General features: G+C 43.7%; 1 protein-coding gene across 2 annotated transcripts; it reads left to right on the forward strand.

The window, feature by feature from the left end:
- LOC128300945 (protein Star) lies at positions 1 to 26,764 on the forward strand. 2 transcript variants are annotated; one of them, XM_053037208.1, is made up of 5 exons: positions 1 to 552; positions 15,253 to 15,677; positions 23,200 to 23,633; positions 23,720 to 23,893; positions 24,196 to 26,764. In XM_053037208.1, exons 2-5 carry the CDS (start codon positions 15,260 to 15,262, stop codon positions 25,003 to 25,005), a joined length of 1,836 nt encoding a protein of 611 aa, XP_052893168.1. In that variant the 5' UTR covers positions 1 to 552; positions 15,253 to 15,259; the 3' UTR covers positions 25,006 to 26,764. The 2 variants fall into 2 exon arrangements, with proteins under 2 accessions (XP_052893168.1, XP_052893167.1); XM_053037207.1 differs by lacking the exon at positions 1 to 552 and adding an exon at positions 5,244 to 5,291.
- Positions 26,765 to 27,280: the final 516 nt, after the last annotated feature.

Below are 27,280 nucleotides of genomic sequence, written 5' to 3' on the forward strand. Positions count from 1 at the left end.
GCTACACCTGAAGTTAGCTGCATTTTGTGCTGAAGTTTCGCGGTGAAATTGTGTTCAAAGGTGCCAAATTTGGGTTGGTTTTCTGTGTTGCGTGGCCAACGTTTGGCTATACTTTACTTTCCTATTTTCCAACGTACCGTGCCGATAGTGTATGATTATCGATGCATCGATGTGATTTGAAGTCAAATATTTCATAATGGTGATCGCGGCATAAACTGCTCGGTGGTGACCTGAATGTTTTTTTATTTTTTTACAAAAGTGCGCGAGAAGCGAGGATTAGCCCGCAACCAACTAAAAAAGGTCATTTAAACCGACTCAAGGCTAAGACCCGTACGCTTTTCGCTAACCATAAAAAGAACCAGTTCAGTGCCTTGCAGTGCCCAGTGCTCTGTAGTCGTGATCCGTGCACAAGAAGACGAGTTTCTCAAAGTTCCGGGGCGCAGATCAACCCAAAAAGAAACAGTGCAGAAAACGGCCGAAAAAGAAAAGCAGCGACTGTAGGAGGAGGCTTGCTTCGAATACGGTCGACGACGCTGAAATTCTTCTCTCCAGGTAGGTATAGGTGCGCTTCACCACTCCGTTTGCGCTTGTGTACGTGCAGGTGTACCATGAACAAATGGTAGAACAACGAACCTTCGCTTATGGCATTACGGCGGCCAGCGTACGGCAGAAGATGAGAAATAAAACCCGCCGCAGCATCCGTTTATCTCTTGGCGCGTCCTGTCGTGGGAATCCAGGTTGGGTTTAGTTTCGAAGACGACCCCTGCATCGAGTACTCCCGTGCCAAATGCAAGCATGGAGCGACCCCAGGAGGGGAGGTTTTTAATTCGATCTTCGATATTTTGTGTGGTTTAAGACGAAAAAAGTAGATTTTTAATTAACCCAACGCATCAGTTTTACTATTGCACAACTGTAGCGATGCTGCGAGATTAAGAGATTGTTTTGTTTGTTGCCGCGATACTGGTGGATTTGGGTGATAGCTGGTAAATGATGGAAAAATCCCCATGAGTAAGCGGCAAGATTAGGAACAAAGCAATGAACGATGATTCATGCATCTCTGAAACTCTTTGTGTGTTTGTACGTTTCATATTTTTATCCCGTTTTTTGATGATCTCTCCTGGTCTGCTTGGACCGCAAATCATTACAGCCGATGCTCAGAACAAATAATATTACACAAAGTACAAACATACACGACCTGTACGGCACCGGCACCATCATTGAAATCATGAAAGCATGACCATGCCTGATCTGAACATGTTGATGTGGAAGATCGCACGGAGGTCACCGTCACAAGAATACGACCTTCCTGGTTTTGATTTAAATTTCTGCGGGTTACCATGCACTAGTTAGTCAGTTATTCCAGAATTTTGTAGCCATAAAATAGCAGAATAAGCTTTTCTATTTTATTTCTGGTACAAAGTTGCCTTAGTCTATGAAAAGAATCTTGAAAATATCCATCATTTTAACCCATCAGCGTTTTTTACTTTCATGAAACATTGCAAGTAAAACGAACTCTTCCAACTTACAATTAGGCATTAGGCATATTTATTTTTTATGCGTTAATGCTCACACCAGCACCAAAGCGTTTATCCGTTTATATCGTAAAATGAGCCCCTATGTGGCTTACACATGCTTCACTGGCTTCAGCTATCTGTCAGGTGCACTTTTGGGGTAGTTTTCTGTTTTAGGACTTCACCTTTGTCAAATGGCCAAACATTCTGAACGGTGTTCACTGTTGCTTCTTCAACAGAGGGAATAGATCAATTAGTAACTGTAACAGGCTTCCTGTTTCATTATTAAATTTCCCTTTTTGTTTTAGGTTCAGTATCGAAAATAACATGTCAACATGCTCCAACAACCTTCCCCATTTGAATGGTTGATGTACAACACGCTCCCCCCATCATGCTTTTTCTGATCGACAATCATACGGACGTTCGCAGCATGGGTTGTAAACATTGGGAAAATGCTACACACCCACACAGTTTTTCACTGCAACACCACCGATCGAGACAGAGAGAGCGAGAGAGAAAGAAAAAAAAAACACAACCGATCAGCACCACATTCCATCGCAAATCGTCGCAACCCACCTTAGGCTGCTTTGGATTGTGTGTTTCGCTGGCCACGTGCCATTTCTCGTGCACGGCATCGGTACTGCCGAAACCGGAAGACGTATTTTAACCGACCTCCCCGTTTGCTCCATCCAACCGCATTTTGTTGGCGAACACACGTGTGTGTGTTGTATTACGTTTGTGATAGCGAGAAATTTAAAATTGCTACGTTTCGAATGGCGTGCCAGTGGCGATTATTGTTTTAGAAGTGGGCAATAGGGGTTTGGTTTTTCTTCTACAATTGCAAATGGGCATAAAATGCAGTCAGAGTAAGTTAAGATTACAAACACCCCTACTACGGGGAGGTGGGCCTTTATCTGTTTATCTCTGTGTACGATCGTAATGTCGGTTCTGCATGAAGTTAGTGTTATTTCGGTTAATGGCAGAACATTACGGACGGGGATGTTACCGTTCGTTTGTAAATCAATTTTTTCATGGTCAGAAGTACAGTAATTATGTGATGTATATTGCTGCAGTTGTAAATCAAAATGAAATTTGTGTAGCCTTAGGATTTTTTTTTATTCGAGAGAAACGGTTATAACTAGTGGTCTAATCTAATATAGAATTCACATTCGTTTGAAGACATTTCCTTCTACAAACATTGAAATGTCACCTTATTCCGGATGTACTCGATCAAAGTTAGAGGATTAAATTCAGTATAGAAAGGCTGTTAATATTAATATTACAGCTGGCTACTGTTATTTATGTGATTCTGAACTATTTCATTCTGACTTCTTCATTTCAAATCAATATCCATATACTAAGGAATGGCTATCCAGTTCAAAAACAAATTATCATGAAATAGGTTGTTCCAGGAAATATGAAAAGATGATTGTTTTATTCATGTTTGATATTAATTTTATCATTACAACAGTTAGATGTAATTATGTCAATGTACTATCTGTAGGCATGCACTACATCTTGTACTGCCGATACATTAATAAGTTTGTACAATACGAATCAATTCCGTTACGATTAAGTTGACCAGCTGACCAGCAGCCAACATCGACCGACCGGCCAACAAATACCACCAACCAGTGTGTTCTATCCATCGTTTGCTCTTGCACTCGTGTCCCCAAGCAAAGGGCCCCCTACTCATGCTCCGGCTTGCGCTGTTGTGCGGCTTCCGAGCAGCCGAGCCATATGTCACTCGGGCTGGTAACAAAACCGAACCGGCCCTGGGCGCCTTGGTGCGGGACCTTCTTTTTTGCCGGCCCTTTTTTATCCCACCACCACCGGCCCGCGTTGCCGTCCCGTTTTGCCCAGCACGCGCGCACCACTTGGCTAAAAACCAGTTCGCTTCACCCCGTACGGGCCCGCGCTGTTTGTGTCGTTGTGTTGTGGAAGCGCTAGCAACTTCGCTGTACGCCGCCGCACCGTGTTCGCTCATTTACGCTCGAGCTGCGGTGAGGATCGGTCGTTGCGTTGTGTAACCTGCGGTGTCTGGGCCGCCCGCTTGTGCCCTATCTGAGTCTTTCGTTCGTGGTGCGGTCAGTCTAGTGGTGTAAGAATTTTTTGGGAATGGTGGTATTATTTTTGCAGAAAGTTTTTAAAGCGTTGTGTGGGCATTTACCATGATGCCTGTTGTGTTGTGTGAGGTTTGCTTTGCCGCAAGAAGTGCATAAAGCCAAGCGAATAAGCGCTGCAGTAATCCGAATGCGTTACGTCAGCGTACGCTTACTTACCATGTGTATGGTGTGTGACTTCGTGCGATCGCGCCAATGTATCAAATGCGACCCGTTAGTGCTGTTGCTGATTGCAGGTCTAGGCCGTGCCGCTCCATTGTCGTCATCGAGTGTTGTCAATTAGTTGTGTGCGCGATCGTCGATGATCGCCGTCTCGTTTGTCTCTTTGCTTCCCGTGTGCTGCCAGGGCCCGTAAAAACCGTTTACGCTTAGCAAACTACCGGAACATAGGATATTAATTGACCAGCAGCAGTTGTTCCAATTAATAGTGATGCTGGTGGTTTACGTTTAGGTTGATGTAGATGGCGGGAGAGAGGTTGTTTTTTTAATGTTGTTTCTTCTCCATGCGGTAAAATTCCAATCCCTTGCTTCTGAAAAGCATTTTTCCCACGCATACGTTTTTGTGGCACTCATCTCAGCTAACAAACGACTCTACCGGACCAATTATGCCATGAGTTTGTTCGGAAGGTGCACTAAGATGTAATTTGTTGCAATGTTTGTGGTGTTTCTAGAAAGATTTCAATTTAATGCATCAGCTATGGAGCTGATAAAGATGTTTCTTTTATCCTCTTCGAAAGAACGGCCAGACCGTAACGAGCGTGACTTATTTTAGCCCGGATGTAGTCAGCTTTAAAGCTACCGGGATCTGGATAAGATTTTGCCTGGATTCTAATCGTGTAAAGATCGGCGCTGCTACCAATACACCACCAAACCGCTTGCAGGTTCCTTATGTTAGATAGCAACAAAAATAACACAAGAAACGACCTTAAAATCGTATTCTCTTCAATCGCCGTGAATGTCATCACATCGTGATCATGCTGAAAGGCTAAGGGAAGCGAAAGACAACGAGACGCGATCCAGTGTTGATCGAAGTGAATAAAATTTATTGTGCAGCTTAAAGAATTCCATACCGATGAAATATTATCCAAAGTCTTATGGGTAAATTAAATTAACGACAACTCGTTGTTTCTGTTGGTTCTTTAGAATGTTTTGTAAAATAAGTGTTTTAAAAGCTTCTTAATAACCGATATATTAGTACGTGAAGTGTGTAAAGTGTGCGTCATAGAGTTTGAGTGATTCGTGCGCTGTTTTGACCTATTCTAACTGCATACGAGGATCGGTTGGATGTGCTCAGCTGCATTTGCTGACTGCCACTGACTGACGTGTGTTGACTGCTTGGCCGCGGTTCCCCAAGGCCGGTAACTTCGTGGTTCTTTGCTAGTGGCGGTAGATACAACAAGTAATACGAGAAGAACGAAAGCCATAAATCACATCAGCGCAATAGTGGAAGAAGCGGTCGCCTGGTTTAGCGGCCCGGTGAAGGCAGTTAGGAAACGATCAAGGAAGAAAGCTTGTACAACAATCGCAAGGAAACGTCTCGAACGTTTGTCCAAAGTGTGCACAGCATTGGTTGATGCCCTATAGCGGTACAGCAAAAATCTTATTCACACTGTTTGATACGCCCGAAGCAGTGAGCAACGATGACGATCTTTAGCTCGTAAGTGTCTCTATTCTTAAGGTTATTGTTAAGTTAATGTTTGAGAATTTCAGCTTCTTCCGGCTACGGATTTACGTGAAACCATTATGATGGCGAAAGATTTGCATTTTAATGTCACAACTAAAGGAACACGATCGTGTTCAAAGCATCCTTCAGAGGGGAACTTCATAAATGGAACACTTTATTGTGATGCATTCCTTTTTCCCTTTGTGTGTTCTTGTATGCAATAAACATAAATTTAAACATGATCGTAACTTTTAAGGGTTCCTGCACAAGAAAGCACAAAACTGCCTGTATTGTTTCAACCCCTGTGTGTTGCATCATTGCCTGACCATGTTTGGAAATGTTTTGAAAACATTTCTCACTCTCTCGCGCTCTGCACACACACGGCAATTACTAGCGTGGTCAAAATATAGTGCCCCTTTTCTTCTTCTTGTAATTAAAACAAAGTAGTTTCGAAACAGAACCTAGGCGCATCGCACCACGAAAAGCACTTTCCGTCGGTCGGAATGTTTACTTGTGATTTATTTGTTTGGTTAGCAAAAGTGGATTGTGAGGTTTAGGCGGGAAGCACCAAAACACGATGGCAAAGCTGAAGAAAGCCACCTGTCGCATAGAAATTCTGGTGGTTAGGGGTTGCTGGTACGCTGCTCGATCGGTGAAAACTGTGGAAACACATCCGTATCCGAGGTTCGATCGGATGCTGAGAGACCCGCGCTGAGGGATCGATCGACGAACCGGGCTGAAGAAATCATCGCTCTCAGATTGGTGAAAGAGCTGTCGGGGTTGGTGAAAACCCGTGACGGGCAGCTTAGAAGGGTAGCAACTTCTGGTCTAATTTATTTCAAACATGCCTTTTCCTGCCCTGGCCGATTGATGACGATGGAAATCTATTGCTTCCGCTCCGCGTGCCTACCACCGTGCCGAGGCTGGATTCATAATTAATGAACCAAACCAAGGGGTTTTTTTTATTGTTGAAAATTTTTGGGGCCAAAGGGTTTTTCCTTCCTTTTTCCCCCCGGTTGCTCCGGGGGCCCGTTGCCTTTTTGTTACCCATTGCCCCGCACACAGTAGCGGAACGATGTAAAGGTGTTTGGCATTTACGAGATTTGTTTTGTTTGGTTGTTTATATTCTATCTGTTTGCGTTATGTTTCATCATCATTTCTCACCGATCGAAAGTGTTTTTTGAGCTCTGAATGCATAGTGGAGAACGTATTTGGGCTGGCCGTCATTGATTACGATGAAGAAGCTATTAGTCCTTTTAATTTTTAAAGCATTTATGTAGTAGGAATTTCGGAGTTGATATATTAATCCATTCCGACTCCGACATCAAAAACCCGGATTCAACTCCAGAAAAAATCCGGAGTTAAATCCGGAGCTCCGGAATTAGTATAAGGGATGGGTTATTTCTTAATATGTTAGTGAACATAATGCGGACCATCCAGTGGCCAATTTTGAATAAACAGTAACTACTTTTCTAGTTTTCCCAGGGTGATAAATTTTGAATATGCGCTTTGAATGACACTGCGTTGGTGTTTTTATACAAATTAGATAGAAAAAAAACCTCCCCCATAACAATTAAAACACTGGGCCGGTTTCAACTCGTTGTAAAATGGTCGACTGTATGTGGATTTTCTTTTTCATATTGTCGAGTACCGTGGGAAATTGTATGTGAATAACATTGTAGTATTAATTTGCTACCTACAAAACAAATTTGCTTTTCATTATAAATCCGGAAGAATCTACCGGAAAGGTGATGTCCGACCAAAAATACATTAAGCATAAAAAAACAGACACACACCAACTGGCGAAAGAATGAAGAACCGTAAAGAATGTGGCTGATTTTTGTTTCCTTTCGAATTCGCCCGATCACCACCCGATCGTTAACGCGTGGGCAAATGACGAAATGACTGAATAAATCAAACTGAACCGTTGGTTGGTGGTTTGGCATCGGGCGAAGTACAGAAAGAGAGAGAGAGAGAGAGTGACAGGGTGGGTAGTAATTTTAAGACGAAGCGATTGCGGAAGTTAGAGACAGCTAAAAAAACTAAAAACCGGAAGAACGGAAGGAAGGAAACCGATTCAACGACCACAGATCATTACGGCAAATCCCCGAGCAGCAGCAGCTGAACAGTTGGTGTGATGCTGTAATACGCACTGCAAAGAGTCTTGGCCAACGAATGTCAAGCACGGAAGTAACTTCGAGAAGGTAAAGAAAGCGTAAAAGAAAGAAAAAAATGGATGAACAACAACAACAAAAAAACACGCATTTTCCGGAAGCACTTATTTCCGGTCGCCAGTGTACGCAGGGCTCGGGATGCTCGTGAGGAAGAGGTTAAATCGATAGGGGAAAAAAGGAAACAGAGATGACGAGAAGGAGGAGTTTTGGGGGATGGGTGGAAGAAGAAGACAAAAAGTGTCCGGAAGACGTAATGACGATGAGTTTCGTTGGTTTACATTAATCAGCGAACGGGTTTTACAGCATCTTTCTTTGGAAAAATGGGTGTTTTTTGTGTGTGCTACCAGCTTCGATAGAAAAAATCATCTTTTTTTTATGTTTATAGTTTTCGTTTTTATGAGGCTTCTTTAGAACGATAAAATTCTTATAATATTTACAATATCTTGCAGCAAACAACCAACTTGTGAGAAGATCTTCAGAAGGTGTTTTCGAATAAATCTTTCGATGGCCGCATCGCGTATCCTGTAAAAAGTGTACCAGGTATCAGCGACGCAAGCACACAACAGAAGATATTCTCTGGGTTTTTTAATAGACCGGACATTGCGATGGCGATAGGTTGTGTCGCCATACTAAGCGCTACCACGCCCAGCGGGCTGCGTGATCGTTACCAAGTTGTCTGTAATTAGGTGCGTGCTCCACAGGGAAGAATGTGGGGGATGTCTTGGTCTCCTATGCCGTATCTACAACCATTTCCCCGACCCGGTATCTGCCCGGCCGGTACGGAAACCCTAGTGCGTGTCTCGCTTCCGGTCCGAGTTTAGAAAGGTAGACAAACCCACCACCATTAGCTAGATGCTGGACTTCTTGTTTGGTCATCAAGTGTTGCTGGTCTCTTTTGTGGTAGATTTTTGTCTTCCTCTGTGTAACCAACGGCACACATAGCGGGATACGAGCATTGAAATTGAGAAGCTTTCAACAATTTATTATCGCGGCAGGTAATTTGTTCGACTGAAATGAGATCACCTGGCAGTATGTTCGAAGGTTAGGAGAAAATTTCGCAATTTGCTCAATCATGTGAAAAGGGTTGCGCAAAGGGGCATACACATCAAGCGGGTATTTGATACTTCCGGAAGATTGGTGGTTCATATAGAATAAAAATATAAATTAGTTGTAGAATTAAAGGAGGTTGACAGTAGTTTAAAGTAGACGATTGCCAAAATAGATAAATTGAAAGCACTTCTAGCACGATCGTCGAAACTTTGAGAGTTGTTTTGAGATTGCAATCTAAACAAGCATTTCATCAATTCATCGCCAAAAGTTAACTTATTGGGTTTTTTTTTTCATCAATACGTTCTCTAGACAAAAAGAGACGACAAAGTACAAAATGCTCTACTTGAGCTGATTCCGTTTTTAAAACCTAAGCATTTCGACTACAAAGTTGACACTGTTCACGTTTCTGGGAACTGGGCGATGAAAGTTCTATAATTACCGACATCCGAACGATTATCTTCTTGCCCAATCATCTGCCGAACAAGTTCTGGAAGGTTATGCCCATTGGCTAGAAGACACGTGTGGCTCTTGGGACCGGGCAATCGTTTTCCCGGTCCGAAGGGCAGACTTCCGCCGATCGATCGCACGATTCCTAATTTGAGCCCAACCTAAGAATGAACCCGTGTGTCCACGGAGTATAACACCCAGTGAATGGAGTACAGATTTTCATCCTCATCAAGTGCGTGCGTTTTATTTTGTTTTGCCCGAAGGGTAGTTTGACGAAACTCCAGAAGCAGCGAAGCCGATGGTGCGAAGGAAACGAACGGAAACCACCAGAAAGCGATAATGTAATGCGAACAGAACCGGGCGAACTTATCATGATACGTGTGCCCTGTCTCGATGGTGACGGTGGGGAGAAGTAGAGTATCCAACCCTACCTGTGAGCAATTCCAAAGTCAACCTGTAATCAACCAGAACAAGTCGTCGTTGAATGGCCAGGTGCCAGGTGCATCATGCATCATGTACATCGTTTTTTTTTCTTCACTCTAGTGGGTCTTCCCAGAGTTGCCGGAAGTGCGCAATCAGTCCTCGGGCACGGAGAGGATTCCTTGTAGCGGTCCGGGCAATGGTGGATATGTCCATTGCGCTAACACTTGCCCGAAAGACCCTTTTCCCGACCCTTTTTTCTGTCGTTCTCTCTCTCTCTCTCTCCTTCTCGATTGTCTCCATTGTCCTTCGCATGTTACTCCTCGATTTCATTGACTTGATTTGATTTCAGTAGTGAGAAAATGTACGATGGATAATTTATAACGGTTTTCCTTCATGATTGCCGTCGTCCTGATGACCCGTAATCGAAACTGCGATGAATAGCAGCAAACTTGGAGATGGTTATTTAACGATATTTAACATACGGATGTAAGCGATATCGAACTATTCATTCATCAATGTCCGTGCGTTTGTATGAAAGCCTAAAGATAACACACAAACGAACAAAAAAAAGCGCCCGAAGGTGCGAGTCCTGTGCTAACAAAATTACTATCCGCGCATATCACGGAGGCACGATGTTCTGGGAAAAGTGGGCAAAATTTATGCTAATTGCTGCCGGCGGAAGGAACGCCAACGGAAGGACAAAAGGATGGTCGGTGTGCGGGCTCCTGTTTTGCACTGCGATATAAAATGATAATCGGAGAGTTCCTGTCTGATTGTACACACGTCCCGTTAAACGAACAGGGTGGGAACGGTTCCGTACGGAGCAAGCAGCAGCAGCAGAATGATGAGCAGTGTTTAAACGATGTAATGGGATGGGATTGTTATTTTTTTTTTTGCTTTATTATAATATTTTAAGTGGGGTCGAATATTTACGAAACTGCGCTGAAAGCTATCATCTCGGGGACAAGGGCTTTCAGGGAAGGTAAAGTGGTTCATGGACAGAAAATTGGAGCAAGGCCTATCTCTGCTTTTGGATAAGATGGCTAGCTTTCCTATGCTGAACAGCAGTTTAAACCTCAGGACTACTTATCAGGCGCAACAATTGCTTCGTGGTCCTGGCCTGTTGCAGGAGTTTGCTCTAAATTGTTTAGTTTAAACCCCTCTAAACCGGTCGAGCGCCGTCGTTAGCCAGACCATAATCCCCCGGCCTTTTTGACGGACGCATCAACACCATCATTCCGCCTTAAATTGAGTCTACTACACCTCTTGTGTCCATATGGACGTCCTAAAATGATTTAACGGGTCGTCTGAGTCGTCTGGTGTTATTCTCATGACGTGAGCAGCCAACCGGAGCCTGGCCAGTAAAAGTTCTTCCACAACACCAACTTACAGCGGTTCTATCTCGTGATGTTGTCGGGTTTGCCCTCAATTAGTGGGTAAATCTCGTGCCTGCACGTGGTGTTATTCCATTCCCCAAACCATGCATCATAAAGTCTCGGGCACGATGATGAAGTTCTGCTGCGGCCCCTCGCGTTGGGTCTTGTGTACGACCAGAAAGTATCATCTTTATGCGAATGGTTCGCGTTGCCAGATCCGGTACCAGCCGTTACAGTATCCGGTTTCTCATGCTCCCGCTGCGTAACCTCAGTGCCGGGTCTCGCGTGACATCACGTTGGCTTTACGTTTCCGGAATTGCTTTTGTTGATGTATTCTTTAAAATTTGTTTCCTTTCCGTGTTTCCCTTCACCTTCCTAGTGTGGAAGAAGCGTTAGAAAGACAGATTGTTGCGTTTAGGTGTTGGGTGTTAAAATTTGCATTCCATATTTGCAGCGTTTATTTTTCCACTGACAGTTTTTATTGTTTAGCTGATTCATATGTTGTAGTTGTAACACAAAAACTGTTTACAAAGATATATATATCCCTTCAACAGTGTTTAAATGCATGCCCAAAGTAACGATCCATTAATGCATAGTACTCGATAAGACATAAAACAGTCACAAAATGGCTTCTTCCGTGGGAATGGAATGCATTTTTCCAAAGCACCGCACAACCTAACAGCTGTTCACTAAAAGCCTAAGCAAAGCAGATGTTGTGTTCGAAAGCATGACACATTATCATGCACCGTCGTTTGTCGGGGCTTGGATGTTTTATGGTTACATCGCCACATCGAAGATCATCCAACATATGTAACGTAGAGTGGGGGAATGAACAATGCGTTTCACTCACTTATCAGTGAATTTTTCTGTGCATTGCTGTCAGATTTAATAATTTATTATAATGGTCTAGATGCGGATAAAGGTTCATCTTTTTGTAACACTCTAGACTTTGAAAACGTTTGTTGTGTAGAATACTTTGACGCGATTAGATACGCTATATGAAGATATAAAGACACTTCAGTGAAGAGACTTATTCTATACAATAATGTGGTGTCTTTAGAGTGGTTTTTTCTCCTGTAGATTTTTTTTTTCATAAAAAATATGGCTTTGTGATTTTTATTTCATTTTTCAAACGTATGTATCTATCGATCAGCAAGACCGGCAATGGCTAGGCGTCAGAAATGTTGTGTGTACTTTCTTTCCGATGGTCCTTCTTGTCTGGCGTTGGTCGATATCGATTTCATCCTAGCCTGGTGAAGCTTGCCTTTCACCTCACATGTCGTTCTTTCCTTTTGAGCTGAGGAACAGTTGTTTGGTATTTTTCGTGTCGAAATACGTATCGTAGCTTCTCGCTTTTGGATATGTTAAGACCTCCAGCAATGTGTCCCTTGTGTACCTCACAGATGTGCACCGGGTGTAGAATCAGGATAATGAAGCGCAGCATGTGCAGCAGCAGCAAAAGGAAAGGTTCTTTGTCGATCCTTTTTTCTGCTTTGCCCATGTGCTAACCATGGCGTGGAGGTTCTTTTATGCGTTCGTCCTTTTTTCCTCATATCGTAAATACGTACACACACACAAATATGGCTCACGGTGGACATCGAGGAATGGAGGAAAAGGGAGGATATAAACAGAGCAAGCACCCGTTAAGAACGGTTTGAAAAGTGTCGAAGGATAACGAACGAGCCGAAAGTAAAGCACCACAAATTTCTGATACTCGTTTTACAACTGCTGCGAGGGATGGATCGATGGTTGAGTGTGGTTTGGTTGATATAGACGCAGGCCATTCCTTGGCCTAGTTGTTTTATGAGCGGAATACGCGATAGAATTTGTAGCTTTGATGATGGTCTACATCCTGTGGACGAAACGGATGGAGAGAAAATGAAGAAACAGGTGTGATTATTGGTAAGATGGAAAGTAGTTTATTATAAATTATTCATTATTTTATGCTATGAATTTTCATAATAGCTGATTGTCGGTAATGACTAAACATTAGTTACTCTATGATCATCATCAGAACTAATATACTATTGAGTCTTTATTCCTGATCGTATGCTTCATTAGTGCGAGTCGGTCAGCTTAGTGTCTTTGGTAAGGAATAATCCACTAACAGGCCCGATTTGGGTTCAAATCTCGACAGGATCTTTCCCATTAGCAGCAACAGTAGTGTTATAATTGACTCGTTAAATTTAGGCAGAAAAGCACGAGTTACTGATATCCAGTTATTGTTAGTTTGGGCAGAAGAGACAAACAATTTTGATCGACATCCCTAACCCAACCAAGGTTGTGTATTAGATACTGCTCTGGATAAGAAAGAAGAATGCATGATCTTTCCTCATCATCGGGTTAATTGAACTGTGTATTGTATTGTCGCTGGGAATGGGAAACGATTTATGTGGATTATTTATGTCACTTAGATTGACAAATGTGAAGCTCGATGACTTAATTTAAGTCGAGGTTGGTGCTGTACAAAATCCATCCTCGCTTCAATTTATTCTAATGCATTCGTGATTTCCGTCTCTCTCTGCATCTCACGCTCTTTGGGCAAATTATTACAACAAAGAACGACATCGTATGCACGCGCAAACACACACACATACACCCACACATGTGCATGATCGTAACAAAGGGCAATAATTCGGTTGAATGACCTCGCCGTGCTCATAAATATGCTGCGACCTTTCTCTTCGGACCATGGACACTGGTCTGAGACGGTACGATAGGAGCGCCGGGGGGGACCTATTGCTCGTGTCCGATCCGATCACCGAGTAACCAGACAGTGAACGACGCTGTCGCTGTGTGCTGTAAAGGAGGAAGATTGCGTAAAAACGAAAAAAAACCAACCGAATCATTAAAATACAACTTAGAGAGCACACACACGGCAAACATACACGCCGAGCTGCTCTTTGTCCATCAAATGACAGTTCCAGTGCATCCACTCATTCATCACGCACCGCGCGTACTGCTGCCTGCCCCATACGAACGGTTAGGGGATTTTCTTTTATTCCTGCTGTGTCCCAATAAGAATGGATCTTCGCTCGAGTGGAGATCGTCTGTTGTTGTTGCTGCTGGATTTTGTTTGCCCCTATGTGTAATTTTGCGCAACAAACGCGAATGCGCAGCAGTTGCAGGAGTGCAAATAATAATAAATCTGCTGAATGAGTCTTGGGATAGATGGGATGCAATGGATGGAGTTGTTCGAAGAGTAGAAGCATCCTTGCACGTGTACTACGTGCTCTGGAGAGATTGTTTCGCTTTTGTTTATACACCCGCATAGAAATGAATAGTGAGACCTGCAACGATACGCATTCAAGTGACTCACTTGAGAGATCCGCTTTTATTTGCAAGGACGCGCCATAATGCCGGGAATTGATATTCGATCGGAGAGGTTTGTAGGAACTTACAAAAGGTTTTTAGCTGAACTTATGTATTGTAGAATAATATTTTCTTGGTGATCGTGCTCTTCCTAATCCACTCCAGAACTACCAAGCGTTTTTCATTGATACGGCCACTTTACAAACATTTACAAACGTGAAAATGATTCTTCCGGAATTTCTACTGTTAATAATAAAAATTTTAGGCAAAGCTGTATACGTAACGACTAGGTGAAGGACGAAAACATTTGAAGCAATTGCTGCTACAGGGATATCATTTTAACACACAATGTATGAACCGTCTACCATGAAACGTTTTAAAATATTAAATACGGGCTCTTAGGCAGTTCTGGAGGGCCTGGTTAGAGACGTTTTTGTTTGAAACATGAATCCACCTGCGAACCCAACACGCAGGGAAAGGGTTGGGTTGCATCAACACACGTCACGGCATCGAGGTATTGCCATCAGTCTTATTGAATTGTGAGGGTTAATAGCAGAAAAAGAATAGATATCGAAGGCGCGGGAATATCCCAAGACCGGATGGGTGCGGTGCCAGACTTTTTTTTGTTCCGTTCACTTCTTCAGCGTTCATATCACTACTTGCGCTGTAACCCATGTAACGTTGAGTGTAATAACAATCGATTTCCTTGGGTTCGGTGCACACCGTCTCGAAATAGTCAATGCTTGTGCTTGTTCGGTACAAAAATTGATCCGCAAAAAGGTTCTCCGTCTGCTTAGTTGATATTTGATCATGCGTGAAAGAAGTTCGCCCGGGGGTGTTGTTCAGCCATCGATTTCATCCGGTCTGTTGGGCGAGATGGGTTAAACGCTCTTCGAAAGGGTTCATTTCGTTGCACCAACGTAAATATGTTGCTAGAAGTGATAAGGTTCTGTTGCCGGGGAAGTTTGTAACAGAAAAAGAAACGTTATTCTATTGAATAGTTCCGTTTTAAGGATAACAATGCTGCATAACTGGACTTGAATTGTAAAGGGTGCATCCTTTCGTATTGGAATGGGTTCTTATGTTACGTTGCATCGTACGGTACACCGAGAGAACCGATCCAGTTGTGCAATTGTTCTAATTTTTCTTTCTCCATTACCGTTACCGTTTCAGTTATGGAATGAGGACGAAAGTCCAGGAGAAGAAAGGAAAAATGTCATCGGATGAACAGCAGCAGCAGCACCAGCAGCAGAACCAAATTCCCAACATTGCCGGAACGATCCTAATCGGTGGTATCGGTGGCCTAGATGGTGGCCCGCAGAAGCAGGCACAATCACAGCACAATCAGCACCATCAGCACCTGCAGCAGCAGCATCATCTGCACAGCTACGCCCATATCCTACCTCATCTGCATCAGTTCAGCACGATGACCAGCTCAAACCCGGCCAGCCTAACCGGTGGCACCGGCGCTTCGAAACTGCCCTCGAAAAGCTCACCACTCGGACCGTCCCCCTTCCGGCAGCTGCTCCCAGTGACGCTTTGCATCATATCGTTTGCGACCGTGCTCAGCATACTGATTATCTACATGGACACCACGGGTAAGTGGCGGTGGGTTTGGCGAAGGAAAAAGAATAATAAACCTGGTCCTTTTTAGGTGCTGAAGTACTCCGAACAGTACTCTGATCAGAAAAATTAGGGTAGCATTAGACCCAAATAATTCATTGGCTCTCTCTAGCAGTGATTGGCTTTATTAGGTCAACTATGGTGGTGCGGTCCTTCCAGCCGTAATAAACCCGGTCGTGTGACCTCGCGACACGCAATCAATCAATAATCGGATCCGTGGTGGGCAACAAGTTTGTCACCCAAGCAATCATGCATATCTTAACCACCGCCAAAAACGAACGATATGTTTTTTCGGCAACCTTCAGCATTGTAGCTGCTGGCCCAAATGGGGGTAGAAAACGTAACGAATTCGAAAGGAAGTGAAATATTTCTTTCCATACTCCGCACGACTGAATGGCGGTAGCTTCCGGCCGGGTTTAAAAAGCGCGCCGTCGTTATGATGAAGCGATAAGGGTGGGGGGTTGTTGTTTTGTTATACACCATTTTGCGTTTCCAGCTTGTGCCGATGTTAATTAACGGCGCAGGGTTAAAAATCGAAACTGCCATCTTCTGGGCGGTTAGCTTCGGATTTCCCATTCGGCGGTGGTTTCCTTTCGAAGCGATTGCCTTTTCTTCTTACAGTGTTCAAACTAAAACAGGGGGTTAAAAAGGCGTCATTTGCATGAGAGTGTGCAAGCACGTGTTTGCTATAAAGTTTAATCATTAACCCGTTCGCACAAAACGGCCCGGGCATCTCAAACACGAAGGAAAATAATTTGTTTCTCCGATGGGAAGAGGACCTGGTGGTCAGGTTGCTCTTGGTTTCGTTTGGTCATTTAGGTGTGTTTTAAGGCATCCCGAACGAAGCCTGGATCGCCACATTTCGAATCGTTGGGTAGAGTACCCCCAAAAAGCCATCTCGAGTAGGTGCTTTCGTATAAATCTTCAAGCGGTTTTCTGTCGCAAGAGTGCGTCATTATAGAAGAAGCTCACGCAGGAAACGCAGCATAGTTAGGCGATTGCGTAAAAAGATGTTCACCTTGCTCCTTTGTCCGCTTACCGAAACCGCCCATACGCCTTGGTCCCGTGCTGCCGCTGTGGGCAAATTTTTGTGGCAAGATTCAGATATATAAATGAATAAACGGTCGCTAGAAGCCCGCGTCGAAAAACAGCCCCACCGGAATCCAATAAAACGCACACCAAACGGAAAGACCCCCGGCTCGTTTAGGAGAGGCTAAGGCTCGCGCGCGCGCGCGCACCCGCTCTCGGCATTAATGGTACGCAAGCCGTCACTAGACGACCGCGGACTGTGCGTTCTCTCTATATGCTAAGCTCGCGCACGTTGACGAAACAAATGGTGCTTTCTTTTCCTACGTTAGATTCTTCACATTTTAATGGCGGCTGGTGGTGCGTTTACGTTAGCATGCGAAGGCGAATGGAGAGGTGGTTTTGGATTTTGGGGATAGTTGGGTGGACCACGCAAAAGAAGGTCACTCAACTTCCGGCCAACGGTTGTTTGTTTGGTTTTATCCGTTCGCTATGCGGAGACCCCCTTTTGGGTTGGACTGGTTGGACATTTTGGGGCTGGGGTGTTCCAATCAGTGTGTTTTTGGTTTCGTAGTTTCTGATCCATACTTCATGTGGTGTGGGGTTTTGGAAAGATTGATGTTCTACGCGGAATAAGCGGAGGTACAGGTAAACTTAATAGTTTTCATTAAGAATAAAAATATTCGCTGGGGTGTTACGACTATCACTGTTTTATAAAGCATAAAAATTTCTGTTGAAGTTCATGAATCGTTCATGGATCGTGTCATGAACCGTAATATTGTGAAGTCATGCTATCGGTTTAGATGATGGTCAATTTGTTTTTATCAAAAAGAATTTGAGCTTTTACGCATTCACATGTAACAGCCGGTGATGAGCATTTGTATAAAATTAGAATCTGTTTGATCAAAACACAATAATAAAAAGCAATAACTATAATTTTACTATAGATTTACGTTACATTTTTAGGATTCATATCATCTAAACCAAAGTTTAAACTAATTGGGAGTTCAAGCTAAACTTGTAAACCTCCATAGCAGCTCAGCGTTGTTGTTGAAATCAAGTATTTCACAATAAATACACAACAAAATGGAAAGTATAAGATAAAAACATTTAACAACCAAGGCGGCCCATTGTTGAAGATGAAATCGATTTCCGGCCCTTTTAGTTAAAGGTAGCAGGAGCACCTTAAACGACATTCCGAAGCGTGTTTGGGTCACTTCAGTTTTGAATGGCTAATCTCCTATGGACCGCTCAGACAAGGCAATGTGGTGGCTTATGGAGTGGTGTTTGTGGTACGCACACGCTGGACATCTCCATCTCTGGTGCTGGTCGGCGGCAGTGAGTAACGATGGCGACGAACAGGAAGAAAAGAAGCCTATAAGCCGATTTAACGTTCCGCCGAGATAAAGCAAACGCATCCCGTGAGTCGTTATTGCTTCTTTTATCGGTTTCAGGTGTCGCTTTCGGTTCCTTCTGGGGTACGCGCGCGGTGGAAACTTGTTAGATGGTCGGTTCCGTTCGGACGGTTAAATTCCCGCCCGGTTCGCTGCTTTATGGGTCGGGCAACGAGATTATTGCACCGGCGGCAGATTCATTTACTGATGAGCGAGAAAATTTATTTAAATAATATCCTCATCCGGTGCTCGTTTGTAACCGGGTACGCACGAAGTATTCCGATTAGCTGCAGAGCCTTTTGTTGTGCGGTGAAGTGTTCCGCTTAAGTGGCCGCTCTGTTGAGGCGATGAATAGAATTTGTAATGCATCGTCCGGAACATCTTGAACGTTTTAAAACTGTTTAAACGTTATTTACTATCCTATGCCTTCGCTTTGTTGGCGTTTGAAAGCACTGTTTCCTTTCGCATAATGATCGAGACAAAAGTTCTCACAATTATCTCCCAATAATGCTTCCAAAACGATTCGAATTCCTCCGCATACCAGTACAATGTGAGTTTGTGCAAGAATTGTACCGCTCCGGCCATATGTTAATTTTATGTCTTACTTTAAGCTAAGTTTAAGCTCAAACTCGAGAAAAAGGAGTTCCTCGTTTACCAGCATCTACAGCTCTAACAGTCGCTGCTGTGGCAAATTAGCTCAATTTAGCCCCATATTAAACAGTGTTGCCTGCAGCTGTTTTTAGACCGAATGCCCTTTCGGTGGGAAATATATTATTATCATCATAATACCACACATTGGCAGGGCAGTTTGGGTATTATTGCAGTGTGTGTGTGTTTGTGTGGAGACGGCACCGAACTCCAATAGGAACGGTTTTGCCTCCACCAGCTCCTTTTGTGCCGTTGGTGAACGAATAGTGACCACAGCAAACACAGCTACGCCAATCATATGTTGGTGCGAAATTATGTGTTGTCGACACGCAGCCGTGCAGTTTTTTATTTGTCAGTTTGAACCACCCGAGATAGGTCGATTTAAAGATAGGCAGTTTGCGGCACAGCCCAACATAGGGTGTGGAGTGTGGTTCGCCGTCTGGTTGCATTTGGAGCAGAATGCAAAGAGGAAGAGACCTCCAACTTGAAAACACAAAACTGGGACCAGGATAATAATCGGACTGCTGCGGTATTAACACTGACCCTCAAGATATATCCCCACCCAGTGAAGGAAATACCCAGTAGCGGATAGCGAAAAGCGGTCCAAAACCGGCAGCGTTAGGTTGTTTCGTAGCGCACGTAGCAGCTGACAGAGTAGAATCGTCGGATAATGATGATCATCATCGTCATCGCGAATGACGATCGGCTTGCTAATCAATTAGCGAAACATGGCGCTCCGCTTTTGGTTCGGTGTAGTGTTACAAACGGCCGACTGGTGCGCGAGGCGAATCTTGATACGAGTCGTTAATTAAACCGAGTCCATGTTTGTGTGGATTTGTCACCGAGACAAATAATTGTTCCTTTCCCCCTTCGCATGAGTTGTTTGTGTCACGTTGCCGTTAAGGCGCGTCGGGAATATTAAGCGTGTTTTAGTGTCATTGCAATTATTTCATTAAAATGTGTTGACTGAATGAGTCTTATAACTTCGCTATTTTTTTAAAGGACAATGTTTATCCAGTATAATAGCTTGACTTCAATTTGATCTCTGCTGGGGTCCCATTTTGAAGATGCACATCCAAAAGAATCCCTCAGTAATAACAGCCCCTTTTGCCCTTTGATTATCACTCTGTTTTCGTTATTCGTTTGCTCTCCCGGACGTGCCGTCTTCGACCGTCCCGGGTTATAATGACGGGTGTTACTAATGACGAAGAATTATGCTGCCACAATGATGGTTTGGTGGATGGTGATAGCTGTTTCTAAGCTTTGTTGAAGATTTATGCTTACTCATTTGTTTTGTTTGCTTTTGAGAATCATGCAAAATCGATCGAGCGTATAGCTTTTGACTCTTTGCCGACGATCAAAGGTGATCGCTAATTAACGATTATCCGTGTAGTGAGTGTATTGGTTTATTGGTTAAAGTTAATATATTAATAATATTTCAATGTTACCACCTCGATGTACCTTCTTAAAGAGTGACTTGTTGTCTATTGATCACGAAGTCCATTTTATAAATTGAAGATATTCATTGTAATCAGTGTTGTGTTTAATGAAACTTTTGAAGAAAAATGTAAGCGTCATTTATATGAGTATTAAGTAAGGAATCATTCAAATCAGAAGTCAATTCTCTAAAGATTCAAATATGCATGATGAATCAAAAATCCATCAGGATCCATGACTTTGAGGGCTTCATGGCTTTGAGGATTGAAAATAGAAATTGTCATGAAATGAATTTCTGATGATGAATCGGAAATATATATGCTTCATGCATAGACGTATACCCTAGAACATCTCAGATAGTACCAATGCTATGCCTCCCCCAAAAGCGAGTTCATAACTTCCAACGTGAAACTTTTTCACATACAATCCTTCTTTACCTGACCAAAGTTCCCAGACATAGAAAACGTCACCTTTTTTTTGCTTCTTCAGGTTTTGGTGCATGTACACGTCCAGCCAATCACTTCCGGCTGGTCGCCCACTTTTTCGCCATTGCTTTGGCGTGTAAGCCCTACTGCTACTGCATTTCGGGGTTTTGTCAGTTTTTGCTGATTTATGCAAACATTTTTTGCCCCTTCTATGCATTGTGGACAAACAGCGGCAGTTGGTAGAGCCTCAGTGACTTGGTGCCTCAGTGCTCTAGTTTCTAACGAAACTGCACTATAGGAGGCAGGCATGGTTTCGTACCGAAATAACAACAAAAAAAAAACCGTCCAACATCGGCGTCGGAGACGGAAGTGACACTTAACAGACCGGAAATTTGGTGCAAAATTCATACAAAAAAGTGAACCACAACTCACATGCCTTTTGTCGCTGGATGCACGAAATGTTATTGATGTTGAATGAGCCAAAAAAAAAATAAAGGAAAAAGAATGAATTCTTCAAACATGATGAATTCACCGCAATGATTGAATGACTATTCGGAGCATTCCACCTTATGGCAGGGCAGTGGATAAAACATCCCTTTAAAAGCACCGGTAAATACGAACTCTCCGTGCTTTTACTATTTCAATTAGAAAAAAAACAACAATTTGCTGCTAAACGCTTTTAATGAGACCGATTGTGAGCGAAGATAAAATTGCCTTTTGCACCACGAGAACCCAAATGAAAGGAGTGAAGCAAATTGCTCAGATTGATGCATTTAATTTCACAGCAATTGTAGCCCCACTATCTCGCTGCTGGGAGATACCGTGTAGATTGTAAAAGGAGAATTCTCTGCCTGTTTGCGCCCGGTGTGTCCGATTCCCGCGTTGAGTTTTCTTGGCTACATTAGCGTTTAAAGGCAAGATACACCGTGCAAAGGGAATAGGAAAAGCGACCTGGATGCGCTTGCTCTTCGCGGCGATCGGTGCCGCAGATTGTCGAGTCAGTGCAGAACGAAAGGGTGAGCCACAGTCGGGAGCAAAATAAAAAAAAAACGCGTGAAAGGTGAATCCAATCGTTTGGTTCGCTAAAGGCCCCAAGGGTACGCAAATTGTGGCGCGTGCTGGTTCCCTCCCAACCGGGGGTGGAAATTGGGTTCTCCCCAGTGTGCGAGACGCGCATTATTTACGGTCGAAAGGCGTTCAATTCGGCCGAAAGCAGCACGTGCTACGGGCGAAGCGATGCTAATCAGTGGTCAATTCGGGTAGGCCGATGGTAAAAGTTCGATTCGATTTACACAACGCGTGGCCGTTGCACGCGTAGGAAATCGAACATAGTCTATCATTAAACAATCAGGGTATGATTCTCGCTGACTCATGGTACGAAATTCACTTGACTTCACTTTCCACCGGAGCGAAAGGCAGCTCTGACCAACGAGAAGCAAAACTGGGAACAGTTCCGAACAGTGCAATGGGAGAAGATGTAAAATATTACGCTAAAACTGGAGTCTCGAGCATTTCTCAAGAAGGCATGAAGTGATCGCCAATGTTCTAATCAGAAATAAGATACAAATGGGATGGTTGCACTCAGTAAGACTTCTTCGTTTAGGTATTTGGGGTTTTTTGCACAGGTCTTTCAATTGCTTTCAATCGCCCAAAAGCTTCCAGAATTCACCTACCGAAGCCTTTGAAACGCAGATGCAATTAAGTTCCCTCTGGTTTCTTTTTTTATATCATTGTCAACCGCATATCATCGTTACCAGGGCAGGGTGGCACACCCCGGCTCAACGGAAGCACTTGTTGCCGTCACCGGTTAGTTGGCCGTGGTGACGCTCACCGGCGGAGGATTACTTGACAGAATTTAACCTTCTTCCCACATATCACGATCGTATCTCGTCACCACAATCCGTTTCGGGTGGCTCATCCCTGTGCCATGCACTCTCGTGTCTCTTTACCCCGTTCAATGGGGTAGAGTTTAATGTTACGATTTTCTTTGGTAACGTGCCTCACCCCAGCAAAGAGCGAGAGAGTGAGAGAGAGAGGGACACCGAGTTTTGAATGTGAAAATACTTTTATGTTGGCTTCATTTAGACGCGCGGGGGCTCTTTGGTCGGTATCAAAATTCACAAGTCCGTCCTCCTGCTGCTGATGTGTTTGTGTGAGTGATTTTAAGACACAAAGCAAACATGCCGAAAGTGCCCCAAACGTTAATCCTTTCAAACATTCGCATCTCTGTGCCATTCGACACGGTTCGGCATTCGATAGGGTGGTGTTTTTTTTTTTATTTGGTTATCCCTCCTAAAGATACAGGCGCAGAGTTCGTACAGCTACTTTACGGATGCGGTTTTTGTGGTTCACATGTTGCTCGTTATAATATCGTTCATTGCAGACGGTATTCCGGTCCGTAAGAATTTACCGCGTGCTATGATCGTAAACCGAGTCGTTAAGGCCACCGATTTTGGTTGAGCTAGCAGCTTTCATTCGTTTTATCTTTTGCACCCCCTTACGCGTCGAAAACTCATGTTCACAATTTAATTCTCTTCTGGCTTCTGGTATTCTTTTCCCATCCACAGAAATACGCCACCAACAGTTCCGGCTGAATATGTCGCGTGACTACGATCTGATGGGGGTACCGCAGGACAATCCGGCACTCGTCAAGTACGTACGGGATATACACATGAAAAAGTACCCGATGACGTTCATGCGCAACGCGAACGCGCCGGTGGAGCATTTGAACTTTACCAACCGGCACGAGCTGACACCGGAGATGGCACACCTGATATCGGACCTGCTTGGCCGGAAGCGTTTCGGGACGTTCTTCCAGTCGTTGACCGGTAACAGTGATGCGATGATGACGGCCCCGTGGCTAGCGGAGACGATGAACTGGGGCGGCTACCTGGTGGAACCGGATCCGCGCAAATATTTTTCGCTGCGCAAACAGAACGCCTTCCGCTCGAACGTGCAAGTCATTCATGCGTGCCTTTCACCGAACACGTACCCGAAGGAGGTAGGTGCTAGAGAGGGGTGGGGCGGTTTTTGTTCATGTTGATCCCCCGTTCTATACTAATCGGATGTCATTTTATCGATCCGTAGGTGACGCTGCACCACGACGACGACAGTGAGGTGCAGATAAACAGCGTGCTGGACGAAGAGACGGAATGGTTTCACCCGCGTGTCAAGTGCTTCCCGGTGTACACGCTAATGCTCGCCGTCAATCGAACATCGATCGATTTGCTCAGCCTTGGCTGTCACGGACAGGAATTGCAGGTGAGTGAGAGCATGCCGGCCGTGGATTGATGAAAGAAGCATTGTCACGCTTTGTTCGCTTACCTTTCCGATAGTTCGGTGAGCTATGGGTGTTTTTCTGTTGATTCTTTTGACGGAAAGTTTAATGGAAAGTTTTTGGCTTGTGGGGAATAATTAGAACACACAGGATCGAACAAAACAACTTCATATGCTTCCATGACGACGGTCACGCGTCGTCACTTTTCATTTTTATTTCTATGAACTACCAGAACGAGGATAAATCATAAATTACATTTATTAATGCCTTATAAACCCTATTTTAGATTCTTCAAACCATCCCCTTCGACCGTGTAAACATTAAAGTGATCTCAATTCATCTGGTACATTACTACGAAGAGGACGAAATGATTATCGACGTTGATGAGTACGTGCAGAGCATCGGACGCTTCCTGATGAGCAAATCGTACAAACTGGTACGTAGCATGGATCGCAACTTTATCTATCAGCATCTGTCGGTGCTTTCGGCAGCGAAACAACGCCAACGTCAACAGCAACAGCAGCAATCGTTTTCCGTGGCCGATCATATGCTTCTGTCGCAGCAACAACCCGTCATATTACCCCGTGGCAATGCTATCAACTCCGTTGAAAAGCCCGACGCTACAATGGCCTTCCGCAAGGGTCAGGAAGTGAGCGGTAATAATGGAGGTAGCAACGGAAAGGTACCCGTCTCACTAGCATTGCCATCCTCGACATCAACTACTACAGCACCATCAACTACCACCTCTACGACGCCAGTATCGTCCACGATCGGCTCAACCGGAGGTGTTAATTTGGCGTTTAGCTCGGAACGATTTGACAAACTAATGTTGCTGCGCGGTGGAGATTCCGAAACATTCGATGCCGGTAATGCAGAGTTCAGTGTCAGTTCAGCCGATTCGAGTGTACTCGATGATACCGAATCCTCCGATAGTGACGATGCAACCCAACAGGAGCAGGATCAACAACCTCAAGACAAGGAACTGGATGTTGATTTGGAGCAACCGGCAATGACACAACCGCTGGCCGATATCGAAGATGGTTCGGTGCTTGTCGCTGGTTCATCAATCACTCCGATGGTAACATCGTTGAAATGAGAGAAGGACATATGAGATACGAGCTCGACAAGAGCAAGCAAAAGATAGAGAGAAAGAGAGAGAGAGAGAGAGCCAGTACGCTTGAAACGAATTTTATCAACTTAAAGCTACCAGTCCAGCATTCCACATTTTTATTGTTTACACCTTAGCTGGCTAAATGGCCCTGGACGATGATGGTGATGATGTGTGTGTACGTTTTTTGTGTACATCATACACTTCAATCGCCCATTATCCAGACGGTGATATGATAAAAATTGCCTTAATATGTTCTAGCATTACAATTTTTCCTCCACTTGTAGTTTTCACCTAACCAGTACCCTGGATGTGTACGATATGTGCGCATATTGTTCCGGCTGTTGATGGTAGAAGGAACTTTCATAAACAGTACCAATACAACACTCCAAAGGCAGTGAACTAGAGGGGGAAAGTGGACGGATGAAAACATGCATTTAACTTACAATGAAATCGTTTTCCGGTCGTCCCGGATTGCTGTTGAAGAATTTTTTATCATTTCAAGCATTTTTTTAAATCATTTCCCGAATTAATTATTTACCATTTCCTGTAAAATTAGAATAACGGCAAATTGAAGTGAGATAGTAATCTATTTTGATGTGTAAGAATGGGAAAGTTTTTATATGGGGAAAACATCTTTGAATCGTGAAAGGAAAGCAATACCGATACATTTCTGTCCTACTTAATCGAGTACCGTAAAATATAGAGATACCGTTTAGTGTAAGGTAGTAGGTGCAAACGCGTTAAATACGTTATAAAATTTTAAACACTTTTCTACAATGCGTCCTAGCTACAATTTGAATATCTCTTTTTCGTTTGGAAAGTTTGGAGAGGCAAAAGAAGGATGATGAACACATCCAATGAAATAACGATTCCTTTACAACATTTATTACCTGTGCACTCGTTTGAAGCGTATTTACAGATAGTTACTATTGGAGAAAAGAGTAGAATTTATCTCGCGAGACGGTATGTTAATCTTTCGACGCTAAATATTGGTGAATAACAAATGAAGTTGGGTAATTCGCGGCGATCGGTCTATCTTTATATATCTATACATATATTTATATACATTACTACCGTTAAAGACTATGCTCTCTTAAATAGTTTTTTTCTCTCACGTTGTTAGATGTTAGACGAAGGAGTGTATCTCTCCCGTAACGATAGATTACACTAATGTTCCGTAACTTTCTTTTCCGGGCTTTCTTACGGTAGGAAGTCATTCAAAGCTCAATACACGTGATCTACCATATCAGAACGCTGGATGATTCCTATTTTAAAACACATTTTGCTCAGTACGAAAACAAAACTCTAATATCAACAACGTTCTACTAACAAAATCGTCTCGAACAAGGCTCCCCAGTCAACGGGGTAAGACTGTGGATAAGGATTTTACATATGTGCTTTAGCTATCTTAATTGAACGAATGTTCGGCGTAGTATCTCAACCATACTGTAACGGAAACACAACGGTGAAATGATCACGAGATGAAACGAGTGTGACAAAAGATGAGAAGTAATGTAGTTTTATACATTCGTAGCCGCGGAACGATATCATCTCCGTTTTAGCCCGTTAGCATTTCCCACACTAAACCGGGATCCCTCTATCGGTAAGCAATTAGCGCGTAAGAAAGTCGCAGAACAACAGAGCCGCTCCGCGGTACACCTTATACTATTACTGACCATTTGAGGTTGGTGCTCGCGATGAGCCTTGATAGGAAGCAAACGAACAATCTCGGGACAATGTAATAAAGACGAACGAAACATTTCTTTTACTTTACTTTTTTGTGATATACTTTATTTTAGAGTACGTTGAGAAAACATCATGAAGAGAATGTTTTGAAATCGATCTTACATTAGACTTAATAGGCAACCCCAAAAATAGCAACCGAGAAGAAGATAATGAATACGATCGCCACTGTCGGTAATTCGCAATCTAGAATCGTTATTTAACTGTACATCAAACTATTACATTAAGTTTACATCCAGCTAGTTTAGCAGTTACATCCTGCGTTCCGTATTACATACCCTCCCGCAACATGTGTTGGGTTAATGGCATCGGCTCTTGGAATTTGCTTTCTCACGCACTACATCTAATGAATTGCACGGATGAAGGGCACACACGCACCCGACGAAGCATGCAATCAAGGCCATACCCAGGCCCAGGCAGCACACCAGGACGGAGAGCAAATCCATCGGCAGAAATCCCCATATACGGTTGACTGGAATGAGTTTCCGATTGATACTGCGCAACACTTGTTTCAAGG

Source organism: Anopheles moucheti, chromosome 3 (genome assembly GCF_943734755.1).
Source record: "Anopheles moucheti chromosome 3, idAnoMoucSN_F20_07, whole genome shotgun sequence".
Taxonomy (NCBI): domain Eukaryota; kingdom Metazoa; phylum Arthropoda; class Insecta; order Diptera; family Culicidae; genus Anopheles; species Anopheles moucheti.

Excerpts from the sequence above, each read along its gene's own strand:
- LOC128300945 (XM_053037207.1), top strand. Across the intron at positions 15,678-23,199 it reads TATCTACATGGACACCACGG|AAATACGCCACCAACAGTTC; the intron begins GTAAGTGGCGGT and ends TCCCATCCACAG. Across the intron at positions 23,634-23,719 it reads CGAACACGTACCCGAAGGAG|GTGACGCTGCACCACGACGA; the intron begins GTAGGTGCTAGA and ends ATCGATCCGTAG.